The sequence below is a fragment of the Leopardus geoffroyi genome, chromosome C2 (genome assembly GCF_018350155.1).
Source record: "Leopardus geoffroyi isolate Oge1 chromosome C2, O.geoffroyi_Oge1_pat1.0, whole genome shotgun sequence".
Taxonomy (NCBI): domain Eukaryota; kingdom Metazoa; phylum Chordata; class Mammalia; order Carnivora; family Felidae; genus Leopardus; species Leopardus geoffroyi.
The window spans coordinates 127,043,046-127,060,856 of NC_059333.1; the positions used below are offsets into that span (position 1 = coordinate 127,043,046).

The following is a 17,811-nucleotide window of genomic DNA, read 5'->3' on the forward strand; positions in this document are numbered from 1 at the left end:
CAGCACTATCAACAATAGCCAAAGTATGGAAAGAGCCCAAGTGTCCACCCATGGATGAATGGATAAAGAAGATGTGGTATTACTTGGCAATCAAAAAGAATGAAATCTTTCCATGTGCAACTATGTGGATGGAACTAGAAGGTATTATGTTAAACAAAATTAATCAGAGAAAGATAAAATTCATATGACTTCACTCATATGAGGACTTTAAGAGACAAAACAGATGAACATAAGGGAAGGGAAACAAAAATAATATAAAAACAAGGAGGGGGACAAAACATAAGAGACTCTTAAATATGGAGAACAAACAGAGGGTTACTGGAGGGATTGGGGGGGGATGGGCTAAATGGGTAAGGAACATTAAGGAATCTACTCATGAAATCATTGTTGCACTATATGCTAACTAATTTGGATGTAAATTAAAAAAAATTTTTTTTTAAAAAGGAAGGCTGATAAATGTTACAACATGCATGAACTCTGAAGACATTATGCTAACTGAAATAAGCCAGTCACAAACAGACAAATGACATATGATTCCACAAATTCACTGAGATAGAATGGTACTAGGAGTAGCAGGTAATGGTAAGCTAGTGTTTAGTAAGTACAAAGTTCCAGTTGGGATAGATGAAAAAATTCTGGAGATAGATGGTGGTGATGGTTGCACAAAAATGTGATTGCACCTAATGCAACAGAAATGTAACTGAAATTTACCACTGTAAACTTTTTTGTGTATTTTACCACAATTCTTTTGAAGTACTGTGTCAGTGTTAAACTCCTTGAATAACTGGTTGTATAAGAAAATATCCTAATTCTTAAGAATTATATACCAAAGCATTAAGCAGTAAAGAGACATGATATGAACCACCCACTCACAAATGGTTAAGAATTCTAGGGTACCTCAGTGGCTCAGTCAGTTAAGCATCTGCCTCTTGGATTTTGGCTCAGGTCATAATCTCACAGTCTTGAGATCAAGTCCCTCATCGGGTTTCGTGCTAGGCATGGAGCCTGCTTAATTAAGATTCTCTCTTACCCTCTTCCTCTGCCCTTCCCCCACTCACACTCTAAAACACACACACACACACACACACACACACACGGTTAAGAATTCTGCAAGTATGAATTTTAAAATAAAGACTTCAAAAAATCTGTTCGAAAGCTAGCATTAAGAGGAGGAAAATTGCAAAATCACAGCATGGGAGAAGACAGGTACAACACAACTGATAAAGAACTTATATCCAGAACATACAAAGTACTCCTAAAAATAAGAAAAAAAAACCCACAATTTTTAAAATGGGCAAGATAGGGGTGCCTGGGGGGCTCAGTCAGTTAAGCATCCAACTTCGGCTCAGGTCATGATCTCACAGTTCGTGAGTTCGAGACCCGCATCAGACTCTCCACTGGCGGCTCAGAGCCTGAAGCCTGCTTCAGATTCTTGTCTCCCTCTCTCTCTGCCCCTTACCTGCTTGTGTGTTCCCTCGTTCTCTCTCAAAAATAAACATTAAAAAAATTTAAATGGGCAAAATAGATGAACAGGCATGCCACAAAAGAAGAAACATGAGAAGGTGCTAAACCTCATTAGTCATGGAAATGCAATGAGAAATCACACCACATGCAAACTGGCATAATTATATTAATAAAGGTGCTGGCAAGGATGTGGAACAAGTGAAATTCTCAAACATTACAAACAGAAGTGTAAACTGTTGCAACCTCTTTACAGAAGAGTCAGGCATTACCTAAAAAAGCTGAAGGTATGTACATCCTATGACATAACTGTGCCCTTGAGAACCTAAAATCGAGATACAACTATAAGAATGCTTATATCAGCATCAATGGCAACGGCAGAAGTCTTTAAACACAAATGGTAGTAGAATGAATAAGTTAATATACTACGGAGCTATTAAAATGTATGAACTACATTTACGAAGAATATGGATAAATCTTAAAGCCAACGAGTCACAGCCATATACAAAAGAATGAACGAAAGAATGAATATCCTTTCACCTTACATGAAGGTCAAAATAAGCAACACTAAACCATGATTTTTAACTGTAAATCAAAGCAAATAAAAAAATTACCATAAAAGTTGAGGTAATAACTCTGGACAGGATGAATGGAGGCAATAATGATTAGTAAAGGTAATGGGAGCAGGACTCTGGCGACCATTTCTTGATCTCAGTGTTATTTATGTGGATTTGTACTTTGAAATTGCTGAACTGTACATATTTCACGTACCTCACTAAGTATGAGACAATTAACAATGCTCAAAATTTTTTAAATTAAACAGGTGAGGAGGCAAAGAAGAATCAGGGAGACCAGTTAGAAGGATTCTGCAATAATCCAGATGGGATGCTTGAATCTAAACAGCAGCAGTGTAAATAGTAAGAAGTACACAACAATCTGATTTTAAATTACATCCTAAAGTAGAGAGACTATGATTTCGAACTGAACTTAGCTTGTGACAGAAAAGGCGGAGTTAAAATACTGCAATGTTTTTTTTTTTGTTTTTTTTTGTTTTTTTTTTTTTACCTGAGCCAGTGGAAGGCCATTTACTGAGATGAGGAAGGCTGTCAGAGAACACTTTGGAGGAGGCTTGTTAGAGACCAAAACCCATCAAGTTTGAGACACCATTAACGTCCAAATGGAAACACTGGTAAGCAACTGAGTATGTAATTCTAGAGTTCAGGAGTGTTTCATTCCTGAAGACACAGATAGGAGAGTTGTCAGCATAGAGATGGATATTTAAAGTCTTAAGATGGGATAAGATCAGCAAGAGAATGAGAGAAGAGACAGAGGAAGAAAACCAAAAGACCATGGGACTTTGATGTTTCAGAGGAAGGAGTGATTAGCTAGGTCAAACGCTAAAAAGTCAAGTAAGATGATGACTGAGAAATGTCAAATGGATTTAGTAATGCAGGAATCTCTGGGGTCTCTGATACAAAAAATTGACATCATGGGTGACCCTGAATAGAGTAATATCCATTTCATCATAAACTAGCTATCCAAGTATACTCAGATCTATTTCTCAAATCTGTTCCTCTGGTCTACTTACTTACAAGTTGATTAAACAGTTATTTTCACTCTATATTTTATTACCTGGCAGGGCTAGCCTTTCATTACACTTCTTTCATGGACTGTCTAGTCCTTTAAGAAAAAACAAAAAAAAAAAACCAATCTGTTAGCATTTTTACTGTAGTCGCATTAAATACATGACATACTTAACATATAGAATAGTTAAGACCAGATGATCAGTTATCGAGGACAAAAGAAGGCTGATGGCACCAATATGCAGACATTAAAGAAAGTTCTGCAAGTAGAGGATGGGAGTGCTTATGATAACAACACATAACTGAGAAAGCATACAAAAAAAATCCAGAAATCAGTATCATTTCTATACACTAATAAAATATCTGAAAAAGAAAGCTAGCACATCCACAATAGCATCAAACATAAAAAAATATTGGAAATAAATTTAACCAGGATGCTTGGGTGGCTCAGCTGGTTAAGCATCCAACTTCGGCTCAGGTCATGATCTCGCAGTTCATGGGTTCAAGCCTGTCGTTGGACTCTGTCTTACAGCTCAGAGCCTGGAGCCTGCTTCAGGTTATGTGTCTCCCTCTGCCCCTCTCCCACTCACACTCCATCTCTCTCTCTCTCAAAAAATGAATAAATGTTTTAAAAAAAAAGAAAGAAAGAAAATTTAACCACAGAAGTGAAAGATCTAAACACTGAAAACTCTAAGACTTTGGTGAAAGACACAGAAGAGAACACAAATAAATGGAAGAGATCTCAGGTTCATGGATAAGAATACTGTTAAAATGTCCATTCTACCCAAAGCCCTCTATAGATTCAATGCAATTCCTTTGAAAATTCCAGGGACATTTTTGACAAATAGAAAAAAAACATCTAAAGTTTGCATGGAACCAAAGACCCAGAACAGCCAAAGCAATCCTGACAAAGAAGAATAAAGCTGGAGACACCACACTTTTTTTTTTTAATCTTTATTTTTGAGAGAGAGAGAGAGAGAGAGACAGATGCAAGTAGGGGAGGGACAGAGAGGGAGACACAGAATCTGAAGCAGGCTCTAGGCTCTGAGCTGTGAGCACAGAGCCCGACGTGGGGCTGGAACCCACAAACCACAAGATCATGACTTGAGCTGAAGTTGGACACTTAACTGACTAAGCCACCCAGACGCCCCTGGAGGCACCATACTTTCTGATTCCAAACTATAATGCAAAGTTACAATAATAAAAACAGTATGGTACTAGCATAAAAACAGACATACAGACTAACAGAACAGAATCAAGAGCCCAGAAGTAAATCCTCATATATAGTGCCAACTAATATTGACAAGGGAGCCAAGAATACTCAATGAGGAAAAGACATTTCTTCAGTAATGATTTTGGGAATACTGGGTAAGTACAGGCAGAAGAATGCAATCAGACCCATATATTTGACTGCTCACAAAAAATAACTCAAAATGGATTAAAGACTTAAAGACCTGAAACCATAAAACTCTTAGAAGAAAACATAGGGAAAATGCTCCTGGATACTGATCTTGGCAACAATTTTATGGATAGTACACCAAAAGCAGAAACAACAAAAGCAAAAATTAACAAGCAGAACATCAAACTAAAAAGTTTCTGCACAGCAAAAGAAAATCAACAAAATGAAAAGGCCACCTACTGAATGGGAGAAAATATTTGCAAACCATGTATGTGAAAAGGGGTTAATATCAAAAACAGTTAAAGAATACCTATAACTCAATAAAAACAACAAAAATCAAAAATGAAAACTATGTGAGGTGAAGAATGTGTTAACTAACCTTATCGTGACAAACACTTCACAATATATGCATGTATCAAGCTATCACATTGTACACTTTAAACTTACAGTGTTATATGACAACTGTATCAATAAAGCTAGAAAAAAAAATTTAATGAACAGAAGATCTCAACATTTTTCCAAAGAAGACATACAAAAGGTCAACAAGCATATGAAAAGATACCCAACATCACTAATCATCAGGGAAATGTAAATCAAAACCAAAAAGAGGTACTGCCTCAACCTGTTAAAATGGCTATTATGGAAAAGACAAGAAATAACTGTTGGCAAAAATGTAGAGAATAGGGAACACTTGTGCACTGCTGGCGGGAATGTAAATGGATACAGCCACTATGGAAAAACAGCAGGGAGGTCCGTCAAAAAATTAAAAATACAATTATTATATGATCCAACATTTCCACTTTTGGGTATATATCCAAAGGAAACCATCAGCAAAACTACAAGACAACCTACTAAATGGAAAAAGATATTTGCAAACAACATATCTGATAAAGGGTTACTAAAGAACTAATACAACTGAACACCCTAAGAACAATACAATCAAAAGATGGGCAGGAGACATGAACAGATAGTTCTCCAAAGACTACATCCAGAGGACCAACAGACACATGAAAAGATGCTCAACATCACTCATCATCAGGGGAATGCAAATCAAAATTACTACAATGAGACCTTACATTAAAGGATGTAGAGAAAAAGAAACCCTCGTGCATTGTTGGTGGGAATGCAAACTGGTGCAGCCACTGTGGAAAACAGTATAGAGGTTCCTCAAAAATTTTTTCAAAAAACTACCCCATGATCCAGTAATCATACTACCAAAGAACATGAAAACACTAATTCAAAGGGATACATAACCCCTGTGTTTATTGCAGTATAATTTACAATAGCCAAATTGTTGAAGCAACCCAAATGTCCACTGATCGATGAATGGATAAAGAAGATGCAGTGTGTGTGTGTGCATGCGTGTGTTCATGTGTGTGTATGTGTGTGTATATATATGTATGTGTATGTGTATATGTATATATATATACTATGAAATATTATTCAGCCATCAAAAAGAATGAAATCTTACTATTTGCAAGAGCTAGAGAGTACAATGTTAAGAGAAATAAATCAATCAATCAGAGAAAGACAAACACCATATGATTTTACTCACAGGTGGAATTTAAGAAACAAAACGAACAAAGAAAAAAAAAAGACAAACCAAAACACAGACTCTTAACTATAAAGAACAGATGGTTACCAGAGGAAGGTGGGTGGGGGGATAGGTGAAATAGGTGAAGGGAATTAATAGTACACTCATCATGATGAACAATGAGTAATATAAGGAATTACTGAATCACTGTATTGTATACTCGAAACTAAGATAACACTGTATGTTGACTACAATGGAATTAAAATTTTATTTTATTATTTTGAGAGAGAGAGCATGTGTGCATGGGTAGGGTCATGGGGTGGGGGGAAGGGGTGGGTAGGAGAATCCCAAGCAGGCTCCACACCCAGTGCAGAGCCCAACATGGAACTCAATCCCACGATGATGAGACAATGAGCTGAACAGAAATCAAGAGTTGGATGCTTAACCAACTGACCCACCCAGGTACACCCGGAATTAAAATTTTTTTAAAAAAGGAAATGAAATAAGCACCTCAAAGAGATATTATTTGCACTCCAATGTTCACTGTAGCATTACTACAATAGCTAAGATACAGAAACAACCTAAGTGTCCAAAAACAGATAAATGAAGAAAATAAGAAACGCACATTATTCAGCCATGAGAAAAAAGGAAATCCTGCCAATCTGTGACATGGATGGACCTTGAGAGCATTTCACTCATGGCTTATTATTAGCCATGTATAAATGCATATGCTAAATGAAATAAAACCAGAAAGAGACAGACAATGTATGATCTCACCTATGTGTGGAATCTAAAAAGCTGAACTCCTAGGGGTGCCTGGGTGACTCAGTTGGTTAAATGTCTGACTCTTGATTTTGGCTCAGGTCATGATCTCACGGTTTGTGAGATCCCACACTGGACTCGGCACTGACAGCAAAGAGCCTGCTTGGGAATCTCTCTCTTTTTCCTCTCTCTGCCCCTCCCCTGCTCGCTCACCTGAGTGCCCTATCTCTAAATAAATAAATAAACAAACAAATATTCTTTAAAAAGAAGCAAAAAGGGGCGCCTGGGTGGCGCAGTCGGTTAAGCGTCCGACTTCAGCCAGGTCACCATCTCGCGGTCCGTGAGTTCGAGCCCCGCTTCCGGCTCTGGGCTGATGGCTCAGAGCCTGGAGCCTGTTTCCGATTCTGTGTCTCCCTCTCTCTCTGCCCCTCCCCCGTTCATGCTCTCTCTCTGTCCCCAAAAAAATAAATAAACGTTGAAAAATAAATAAATAAATAAATAAAATAAAAAGAAGCAAAAAATCTGGATTCCTAGAAACAGAGTAGAATGGTAGTTACCAGCAGCTGGTGACTGGGGGAATGGGGAGGGAGGTGCTGGTGAAAGGTATAAACTTGCAGTTATAAGATGAGTACGTTCTGGAGATGTCACATACGCGCAGAGTGACTCTTACTGTTAATACTGTATTATAGACTTGATCATTGCTAGGAGAGTAGATCTTAAATGTTCTCACCATAGAAAAGAAATGGTCATTATTTGAGGTGATGGAGGTGTTAGCTAAATAACACTACAATGGTAATTATTTTTGCAAAATATAAGTTTATCAAATCAACACATCATACACCTTAAACTTATACAATGTTATTTTTTTTTTTTTAATTTTTTTTTTCAACGTTTATTTATTTTTGGGACAGAGAGAGACAGAGCATGAACAGGGGAGGGGCAGAGAGAGAGGGAGACACAGAATCGGAAACAGGCTCCAGGCTCTGAGCCATCAGCCCAGAGCCTGACGCGGGGCTCGAACTCCCGGACTGAGAGATCGTGACCTGGCTGAAGTCGGACGCTTAACCGACTGCGCCACCCAGGCGCCCCACAATGTTATATGTTAATCATCTCTCAATAAAGCTGGAAAATAACCACAAAGAAAGAGGGAGAAAGCCATGTAGAATGAAACCCAGCATATACAGTGAATGGAATAGCATGAGATGACAAGGGACACCAAGACAGCCAGAGAAGGGAGAGGAGAGGCCAGAGACAACAGAGTAGAAGCAAAGGGAAAGAATGTTGCTAACACATGGAGGGAAATGCATGCTAAAGATCACTTACAGTGACACAGAAATCACTGATGACCTTTAATAAAACAGGTTTACTGGAGTGAGGGGACAGAGCCAAATTGGAATGTGTTAAGGAGAGTGGGAAGATAGGAATAGGGCAATAGCCACAGGGAGATACAGACTAGGGGAGGACTTTTGTGTTAGTTTTTGAGATAAGAAATACCTGAACATGGGTTAGTTCTGATGGGAGGATCCAGTACAAAGGGAGAGGCTGAAAACAGTAGATGAAAGAGAACAAACAGAAGTCTGGCTACTGAAAAAGTGTGAGGAGTCTTATTACACAATGTGCGTGAATGTAGGGAGAGCGGGAGAGAATGTCCTTAGCCAAAAGAATTGACACCTCTGTTCCTGGCAGGGAGAAGAAGGCTGGGTTAGCTCAGATAGGTATTGTATATATTGACTGAGTGGGCAAAGTATAGGGAATTCTGCTTTGTTCAGGAAGAGAAGTGGTCATCTTCATTGTTAAAACCACCTCTGTTGGGGCGCCTGGGTGGCGCAGTCGGTTAAGCGTCCGACTTCAGCCAGGTCATGATCTCGCGGTCCGTCAGTTCGAGCCCCGCGTCGGGCTCTGGGCTGATAGCTCAGAGCCTGGAGCCTGTTTCCGATTCTGTGTCTCCCTCTCTCTCTGCCCCTCCCCCGTTCATGCTCTGTCTCTCTCTGTCCCAAAAATAAATAAACATTGAAAAAAAAAATTAAAAAAAAAAAAAAACCACCTCTGTTGAACATACAGATTGCTTTCAATCCATCACGAAAAACAGAATATCTAGGGGCGCCTGGGTGGCGCAGTCGGTTAAGCGTCCGACTTCAGCCAGGTCACGATCTCGTGGTCTGTGGGTTCGAGCCCCGCGTCAGGCTCTGGGCTGATGGCTCAGAGCCTGGAGCCTGTTTCCGACTCTGTGTCTCCCTCTCTCTCTGCCCCTCCCCCGTTCATGCTCTGTCTCTCTCTGTCCCAAAAATAAATAAACGTTGAAAAAAAAGAAAAACAGAATATCTGGATCAAAGTTTCAAAACTTGTCAATTCCTACTGCCAAACTACCCTTGAGAAAAAAAGTGTTCCTTATTTACATTCCCTCATTTACATTGTTCTCCTCATACTAGAAGACTAGCTTTTCTCCCCATCCTACTCCAAATCAGTCTTGGAATTTATTTGCTCATTACTGTTAAATGTATTTTATAAAGAAAAACTAATTTTTTAAAAATGTTATCAAGTTCAAGTATAATGCAAGTTCTTGTATAAATGCAAGTAGGCCTGATTTAAAATTAGAAATATCTTGATAAACCACTAGCCAGCCAGTTTGGTCAAAAAGAAAAAGGAAAGGACCCAAATAAATAAAATCAAGAGTGAAAGAGGAGAGATCACAACCAACACAGCAGATATGCAAACAATACTATTGTGAATACTATGAGCAACTATATGCCAATAAAATGGGCAATCTGGAAGAAATGGACAAATTCCTAGAAACATATACACTACCAAAACTGAAACAGGAAGAAATAGAAAACTTGAACAGACCCATAACCAGTAAGGAAATTGAATTAGAAATCAAAAATCTCCCAAAAAACAAGAGTCCAGGGCCCGATGGCTTTCCAGTGGAATTCTACGAAACATTTAAGGAAGAGTTAACATCTATTCTTTTGAAGTTGTTCCAAAAAATAGAAATGGAAGGAAAACTTCCAAATTCTTTCTATGAAGCCAGCATTACCTTGATTCCAAAACCAGACAGAGACCCCACTAAAAAGAACTATAGACCAATTTCCCTGATGAACATGGATGCAAAAATCCTCAACAAAATATTAGCCAAATGGCTCCAACAATACATTAAAAAAATTATTCACCAGGACCAAGTGGGATTTATACCTGGGATGCAGGGCTGGTTCAATATCTGCAAAACAATTAACATGATTCATCACATCAACTAAAAAAGGACAAGAACCATATGACCCTCTCAATAGATGCAGAGAAAGCATTTGACAAAATACAGCATCCTTTCTTGATCAAAACCCACAAGAAAGTAGGGATAGAAGGATCATACCTCGAGATCATAAAAGCTATATATGAACGACCCAACATTAAATCATCCTCAATGAGGAAAAACTGAGAGCTTTCCCCCTAAAGTCAGGAAAAAGACAGGGATGTCTACTCTCGCCACTTTATTCAACATAGTATTGGAAGTCTTAGCCTCTGCAATCAGACAACACAAAGAAATAAAAGGCATCCAAATCAGCCAGGAGGAGGTCAAACTTTCACTCTTCCCATTTGACACAATACTGTATATGGAAAACCCTAAAGATTCCACCAAACAACTGCTAGAACTGATTCATGAATTCAGCAAAGTTGCAGGATATAAAATCAATGCACAGAAATCAGTTTCATTCCTATTCACCAACAATGAAACAACAGAAAGAGAAATCAAGGAATCAATCCCATTTACAATTGCACCAAAACCCATAAAATACCTAGGAATAAATCTAACCAAAGAGGTGAAAAATCTACACACTGAAAACTATAGGAAGCTTATGAAAAAATTGAAGAAGACACCAAAAAATGGAAAAATATTCCATGCTCCTGGATAGGAAGAATAAATATTGTTAAAATGTCGATACTACCCAAAGCAATCTACACATTCAATGCAATCCCTATCAAAATTAAACCAGCATTCTGCACAGAACTAGAACAAATACTCCTAAAATTTGTATGGAACCAGAAAAGACCCCGAAGAGCCAAAGCAATCTTGAAAAAGAAAACCAAAGCAGGAGGCATCACAATCCCGGACTTCAAGCTATACTACAAAGCTGTAACTATCAAGACAGTATGGTACTGACACAAGAACAGACACTCAGATCAATGGAACAGAATGGAGAACCCAGAAATGGACACACAAACATATGGCCAACTAATCTTTGACAAAGCAGGAAAGAATATCCAATGGAATAAAGACAGACAGTCTCTTCAGCAAGTGGTGCTGGGAAAACTGGACAGCGACATGCAGAAGAATGAACCTGGACCACTTTCTTACACCATACACAAAACTAAACTCAAAATGGATGAAAGACCTCAATGTAAGACAGGAAGCCATCAAAATCCTAGAGGAGAAAGCAGGCAAAAACCTCTTTGACCTTGGCCGCAGCAACTTCTTACTCAACACGTCTCCGGAGGCAAGGGAAACAAAAGCAAAAATGAATGACTGGGACCTCATCAAAATAAAAAGCTTCTGCACAGCCAAGAAAACAACCAGCAAAACTAAGAGGTAATCGACAGAATGGGAGAAGATATTTGCAAATGACATATCAGATAAAGGGTTACTATCCAAAATCTATAAAGAACTTATCAAACTCAACACCCAAAAAACAGATAATCCAGTGAAGAAATGGGCAAAAGACATGAATAGACACTTCTCCAAGGAAGACATCCAGATGGCCAACTGACACATGAAAAAATGCTCAACATCACTCATCATCAGGGAAATACAAATCAAAACCACAATGGGATACCACCTCACACCTGACATAATGGCTAACATTAACAACTCAGGCAACAACAGTTGTTGGCGAGGATGTGGAGAAAGATGATCTCTTTTGCATTGTTGGTAGGAATGCAAGCTAGTGCAGCCACTCTGGAAAACACTATGGAGGTTCCTCAAAAAACTAAAAATAGAACTACCCTACAACCCAGCAATTGCACTGCTAGGTATTTACCCAAGGGATACATGTATGCTGTTTCAAAGGGACACATGCACCCCCATGTTTATAGCAACAGTATCCACAATAGCCAAAGCATGGAAAGAGCTCAGATGTCCATTGATGGATGAATGGATAAAGAAGATGTGGTGCGTGTGTGTGTATATATATATGTGTGTGTGTGTATATATATATATACATACATACACACACACACACCACATATTTATATACATGTATATATACATACACACACACACACACACACACACACAATGGATTATTACCCGGCAATCAAAAAGAATGAAATCTTGCCATTTGCAACTATGTGGATGGAACTCGAGGGCATTATGCTAAGCGAAATTAGTCCATCAGAGAAAGACAAATATCATATGACTTTACTCATATGAGGACTTTAAGAGACAAAACAGATGAATATAATGGAAGGGAAACAAAAGTAATATAAAAACAGGGAGGGGGACAAAACAGAAGAGACTTATAAATATGGAGAACAAACAGAGGGTTACTGGAGGGGTTGTGGGAGGGGGGATGGGCTAAATGGGTAAGGGGCATTAAGGAATCTACTCCTGAAATCATTGTTGCACTATATGCTAACTAATTTGGATGTAATTTTAAGAAAATAAAATAATTTTTTCAAAAAAATAAGTAAAATAAAATTAAAAATATCATTCCATAAAAATTATGTACTAAAGATATGCACCTCTCAAAATGAAGTTAGAAATCAGATTTACCATTACCATTATAAACAATATGTAATGAAATGGCAAAAAGCTGAAAAAATAAAGGTAGGACATAAGAAACAACTTCCCAATAGATTACAGGAAAGCCTACCGTGAGAAACTTCTTAAAAGGATTCAGTAAACAATCATCTGTCTGGGCAGATAGGATCCTTTGATTCCTTGGAAATCATTTGCATTTCAAATCAACAAGTAAAATCACCCACCAATGAAGTACACAAACACATTCTGCCACAGAAGCCCCATAAGCTACAGATTTCATGCCAAAACCTTCTCTCCACTAACATCTTATCATTACTATGCTGAAAGCCAATGACAATGCAGATAACCCAGATCTAGGTCAGGGATTCTTTTTACTGCAGGTGAGTTACTGAACAACTCTCAAAGGGCAAGAGAAACAGGCCCTTCCTTCTTACCTTTACCATGAACGTAAAGTCTGTTAGAGCTGGGGAATACACGGCCCCACCAGCACATGGGCCCATGATGAGAGAAATCTGAGGGACGACTCCAGATGCCATGACGTTCCTCTGCCAAAAGAGAAAGACAAGGCATCTTGTTACAGAGGTGTTCATTGCACTAACTGCAGAAAAATAAAGGCAATAATAAAATTACATTTGGCTTTTAGTCACAGAAATTCTATCCTGGAGGCAAGAGACCTAATCAGTACAGTTTCTTCCAGAATTATATATGTGCAATTTCTCCACATAACAGGTGAGATTATTGGCATATTAATTTCTGGGGCAAATACCCTCTCTCCCCTCCCTGACAGTAGTTTCCCAAAAGCTCCATCAGGACATGAGCTCAGAGTGACTCCCATCAATTTCACCCCAGCCCCAAACACACCTCAAGCCCAGCACCCCTACCTTCACAAAGCTGGCTGAAAAAATGAACGAAAGCCTTAGGCAGGATGTACAGAGCCAACACTTACCCTGGAGCCATGACCTCTAGTTGGAGTCCCTTCACACCAACCACAAAGGGTACCCAGCAGTTACAAGGCAAGGTTAAGAAGCAGGTGCAACTTTACTCTCTGTCTTCAATGTCTGCCCACCTCTAGACAGGGTATATGGGGAAAGGGAGGCAGCTGAAGCCAGAAAGTTTCAATGGGGGAAAAGGTATGTAAAGGGCCAAGCCTCAGGCCACCTCTGGGAAAGAAAGGAATGGGACTGAAAGACCCAAGCAAGATGATACTCCAATGACTCCTTGCCCAACTCCCAACTGTTTTCCTTCCCCTCGGCTCCATCAGCATAAGAGAAGCATGTCCACTTTTAGCCATGTCTAGGCTCTGACCCCAATTTTTGTAAATCATAGGACATAGCTGAGAATAGCACAAAAAGCCATCTAATAGAGAGGATTATGGGAAGATGGCAGAGCAGAAAGCACCAGGAATCTGTCTTCACCTAGACAACACCTGGACTGACAAAATCTATGTGAAAAAACTTTTTGAAACTCTAGAGTCTATAGAAGGCTTCCAACTCCCAGAGGAAACTTTGGGGAATAAACTGAAGTTAATTTCAGTCAATTTTAGCTCTTAGCACAACAGCAGCTACTCATCCTCTGCCCCCTTAGCCACAAGGCTGGCAGCGGTAAACATATTCCTGGAGCAGCTTATACAGAGCTTTCAAAAAGAGCTCAGGTAGACAAAAAGCACTCTGTCCTCCAAGTATCACGGATTGCCCACTGCTGAGATTCTGATTACACAAATGTAGTTAGAAAGGACGGTGGCCATTGTGGTTCTACCTCCCTACCTCATTGCTGCAAGCCCCTGTCATTCCAGCTCAACATCCCTAATCCTTAGGGAAATACAAATCATAACTAGAATGAGGTATCACAGGGGCACCTGGGTGGTTCAGGCAGTTAAGTGTCCAACTTTGGCTCAGGTCATGATCTCATGGTTCGTGGGTTCGAGCCCCGCATCGAGCTCTGTGCTGTAGTTTGGAGCCTGGAGCCTGCTTCAGATTCTGTGTCTCTCCCTCTCTCTGCCCCTCCCCCACCCACTCACTCACACGCACTCTCTCAAAAATAAACATTAAAAAGAAAAATTTTTTTAGAAGGTTGTGTTGTAGGTACCACAACAGAAACACTGGGATAGCTACTATCAAACAGAAAACAAGTAATGTTGGCAAGGATTTGGAGAAATTGGAACCTTTGCAAACTGCTGGTGGGAATGTAAAATGGTACAGCCACTGTGGAAAACAGCACAGAGGTTCCTCAAAAATTTAAAAATTACCATGTGATCCAGAAATTCCACTTATAGCAATATACCAAAAAGAATGGAAACAAGGGTCTCAAAGGCATATTTGTGTTGTTTTTTTTGTTTTGTTTTGTTTTTAGAATTTATTCTGCCACTTGAACCACTGTAAGAAGCAAATTTTATTTTGAGAGAGAGATATGTGCATGAGCAGGGGAGAGCAAGAGGGAGAGGGAGAGGGAGAGAGAGAATCTCAAACAAGCTCCACACCCAGCATGGAGATCGTAACCGGAAGAGAGAGAGATGCTTAACTGACTGAGTCACCCAGGCGCCCCTCAAAGAGATATTTGTACACCTATATTCATAGCAGCATTACTCACAATAACTGAAACACAGAAGCAACCCACTGCCCATCAATGGATGAATGAATAAACAAAATGTGATATGTACATACAACGGAGTATTATTTAGCCTTAAAAAGAAAAAAATTGCTACAACATGGATAAACATTGAGGACATTATACTAAATGAAATAAGCCACTCACAAAGACACAAATAAATACAATATTATTTCACTTATATAAGGTACTTAGTCAAACTCATACTGACAAAGTGGAAGACTGATTACCAGGGACCTGGGGGAGGGAACAATAGGGGAAACTGCTTAAAGGGTATAGAGTTCCAGTTTGGTTTTGTTTGTTTGTTTTTGCAATCTCTGTACCCAATGTGGGGCTCGAACTCACAACCCCAAGGATCAAGAATCACATGTTCTTCCAAATGAGCCAGCCAGGCACTCCTAGAGTTCCAGTTTTGCAAGATGAAAAGAGTTACCCAGATGAATACTGGTGATAGTTGCACAACATTATGGATGTATTTACTACCACTGAATGTACACTTAATAATGGTTAAATTGGTAAATTTCAAGTGTATTTTACAACAATAAAAAAAGTTGAAAAAGTTGTCTATACTATGCAAAAAATATCAAGGTACACAGGTGAACTTCCAGCTATGGCAGAGTGAATAGTTTAGAAAACTCTCCTCCAAAACAACAACTATAAAACTGGTAAGAATTATCAAAAACAAACATTTGAAGGCTTAGGAACCCAACCAAATATTAACAATTTGAGAAGTGTTTATTGATTTAAAGTAAAAAAAAAACCTGCTAAACTTGAGCTAAGAGCAGTAGCATTCTTAACTCAGGCTGCTACCACTGCCCAAAACAGCTCAAGGTCCTTCAGGGTAAAAGAAAATAACACCAGATGGTAATTAAAATCCACAAGAAGCAAGTAACATCATGTGATTAAATATATAATACTGTATAAATATAGTTCTGTCTTGATACTTTAAAAGATTATATAAAGCCATAATTTTAAATGACTTATAAACATAGCAGCAAAGTGTTAATAAGAAAATAAAGGGGGGTAAAATGGAGCTATATCAGATCAAAGATCCTAGATTTTACCAGAATTAAGTCAGTTTTCATTTGAAGTAGACTGTGATCAATTAAGATACATATTGTAACCCTTAGAGCAAACACCCATTAACTCAACATAGTTTTGTTTTGTTTTTTTTAAGTCAGAGGAATTAGAAAGGTATACTAAAAATATGTGCGTAACATGGAAGAACTGGAGTGACATCATAGAAGATGCTAGAACAAGAAGTTCTAAGAATCTATGCCTCTAACCCACTATTGAGCTAGCAGGAACTGTCTGAATCAACTATTTTGGAACCCTAGAGTGTAGTGGAACCATCCCTCCCCCATCCCTGCAACCCCTTGCCAGGGGATTGGCAGCCTATGTTCCTACTGCAGCTAGCTGGTGTCAGAGTAAGCAATAAGAACCCTGTCCTCCAAAACTCAAAGTTATGTGTACTGATTACTGATCATGGTTTTTGATCAATATGGGACCAACAGAGAGGCTGGCAACTGTTTGAACCCTGACAGATTCAAGTAGCTCTCTGGCTGAGATGGGATTTAAAGAGACAGTTTCTCGGGGCGCCTGGGTGGCGCAGTCGGTTAAGCGTCTGACTTCAGCCAGGTCACGATCTCACGGTCCGTGAGTTCGAGCCCCGCGTCAGGCTATGGGCTGATGGCTCAGAGCCTGGAGCCTGTTTCCGATTCTGTGTCTCCCTCTCTCTCTGCCCCTCCCCCGTTCATGCTTTGTCTCTCTCTGTCCCAAAAATAAATAAACGTTGAAAAAAAAAATTTAAAAAAAAAAAAAATAAAAAAAAAAAAAAAAATAAAGAGACAGTTTCTCTTCTGGGAGCCAGACTTTTCAGGAAATCTTTGTCAGCTCACTGACGGACTGCCAGAATCTTCAGTGACCACACTAAACATGTAACATATTTTGCAAAAACAGCTCAGAAAGTCACAAATGGATAGATTCAGCCCCCAAGAAGCAAAACTCTGTAGTCTCTAATGAGTGAATTAGATTTCCAACATTACCAGAAATACACATAATTTCCAGTACTCAACAAAGAAATTACCAAACACATAAACAGGCTACTATGGGCCATTCACAGGAAAAAACAAAACAAAACAAAAAAAACATTGCTGAGGAAGCTAAACATTGGAACTGTCAAAGATGTTACAGCAATGGTCTTAAATGGTCAATGCACTAAAGGAAATCATGGGGGGTGGGGGAAGGGAAATCAGCAAAACAATGACAAAATGAGTATGCCAGTAAAGAGACAGAAATAAAAAGAAACCAAACAGTAATTCTGAAGCTGAAAAGGACAAGACCTGAAATTAAAAGCTTACTAGAAGGGTTCAAAAGCAGACTTCAACAAGCAAAAGAAAAATTCAGAGAACTTGAAGACACTGAAACTATTCAGTCTAAGGAGCAGCTAGGCAAACAATGAAGAATAATGAACAGCCTAAGTAATCTGTAAGGATGCATGACATGTACCAACATACACATTACAGTTATCTCAGAGGAAGAAGCAAAAGATTTCAAGAAATAATGGCTGAAAACTTCCCAGATTTGATGAAAGATGTGAATATACACATCCAAAAATCTCTGAATTTCCATGCAGATAGGATGAACTCAGATCCACACCAAACTCACATTACATTCAAACTGCTGAAACCTAAACACAAGGAGAGGAATTTGAGGGCAA

At 39.0% G+C, this 17,811-nt stretch overlaps 1 protein-coding gene across 3 annotated transcripts in view; it reads right to left on the reverse strand.

Annotated features, from left to right (window-relative positions):
* The window catches only part of PCCB (propionyl-CoA carboxylase subunit beta), a 95,661-nt gene that overhangs the window by 48,782 nt on the left and 29,068 nt on the right, over positions 1 to 17,811 (reverse strand). For all 3 annotated transcript variants that reach the window (XM_045503560.1, XM_045503562.1, XM_045503561.1), the window contains one exon: positions 12,923 to 13,033. In XM_045503560.1, the coding sequence (XP_045359516.1) occupies positions 12,923 to 13,033 (111 nt within the window). The remainder of the gene's footprint in view (positions 1 to 12,922; positions 13,034 to 17,811) is intronic.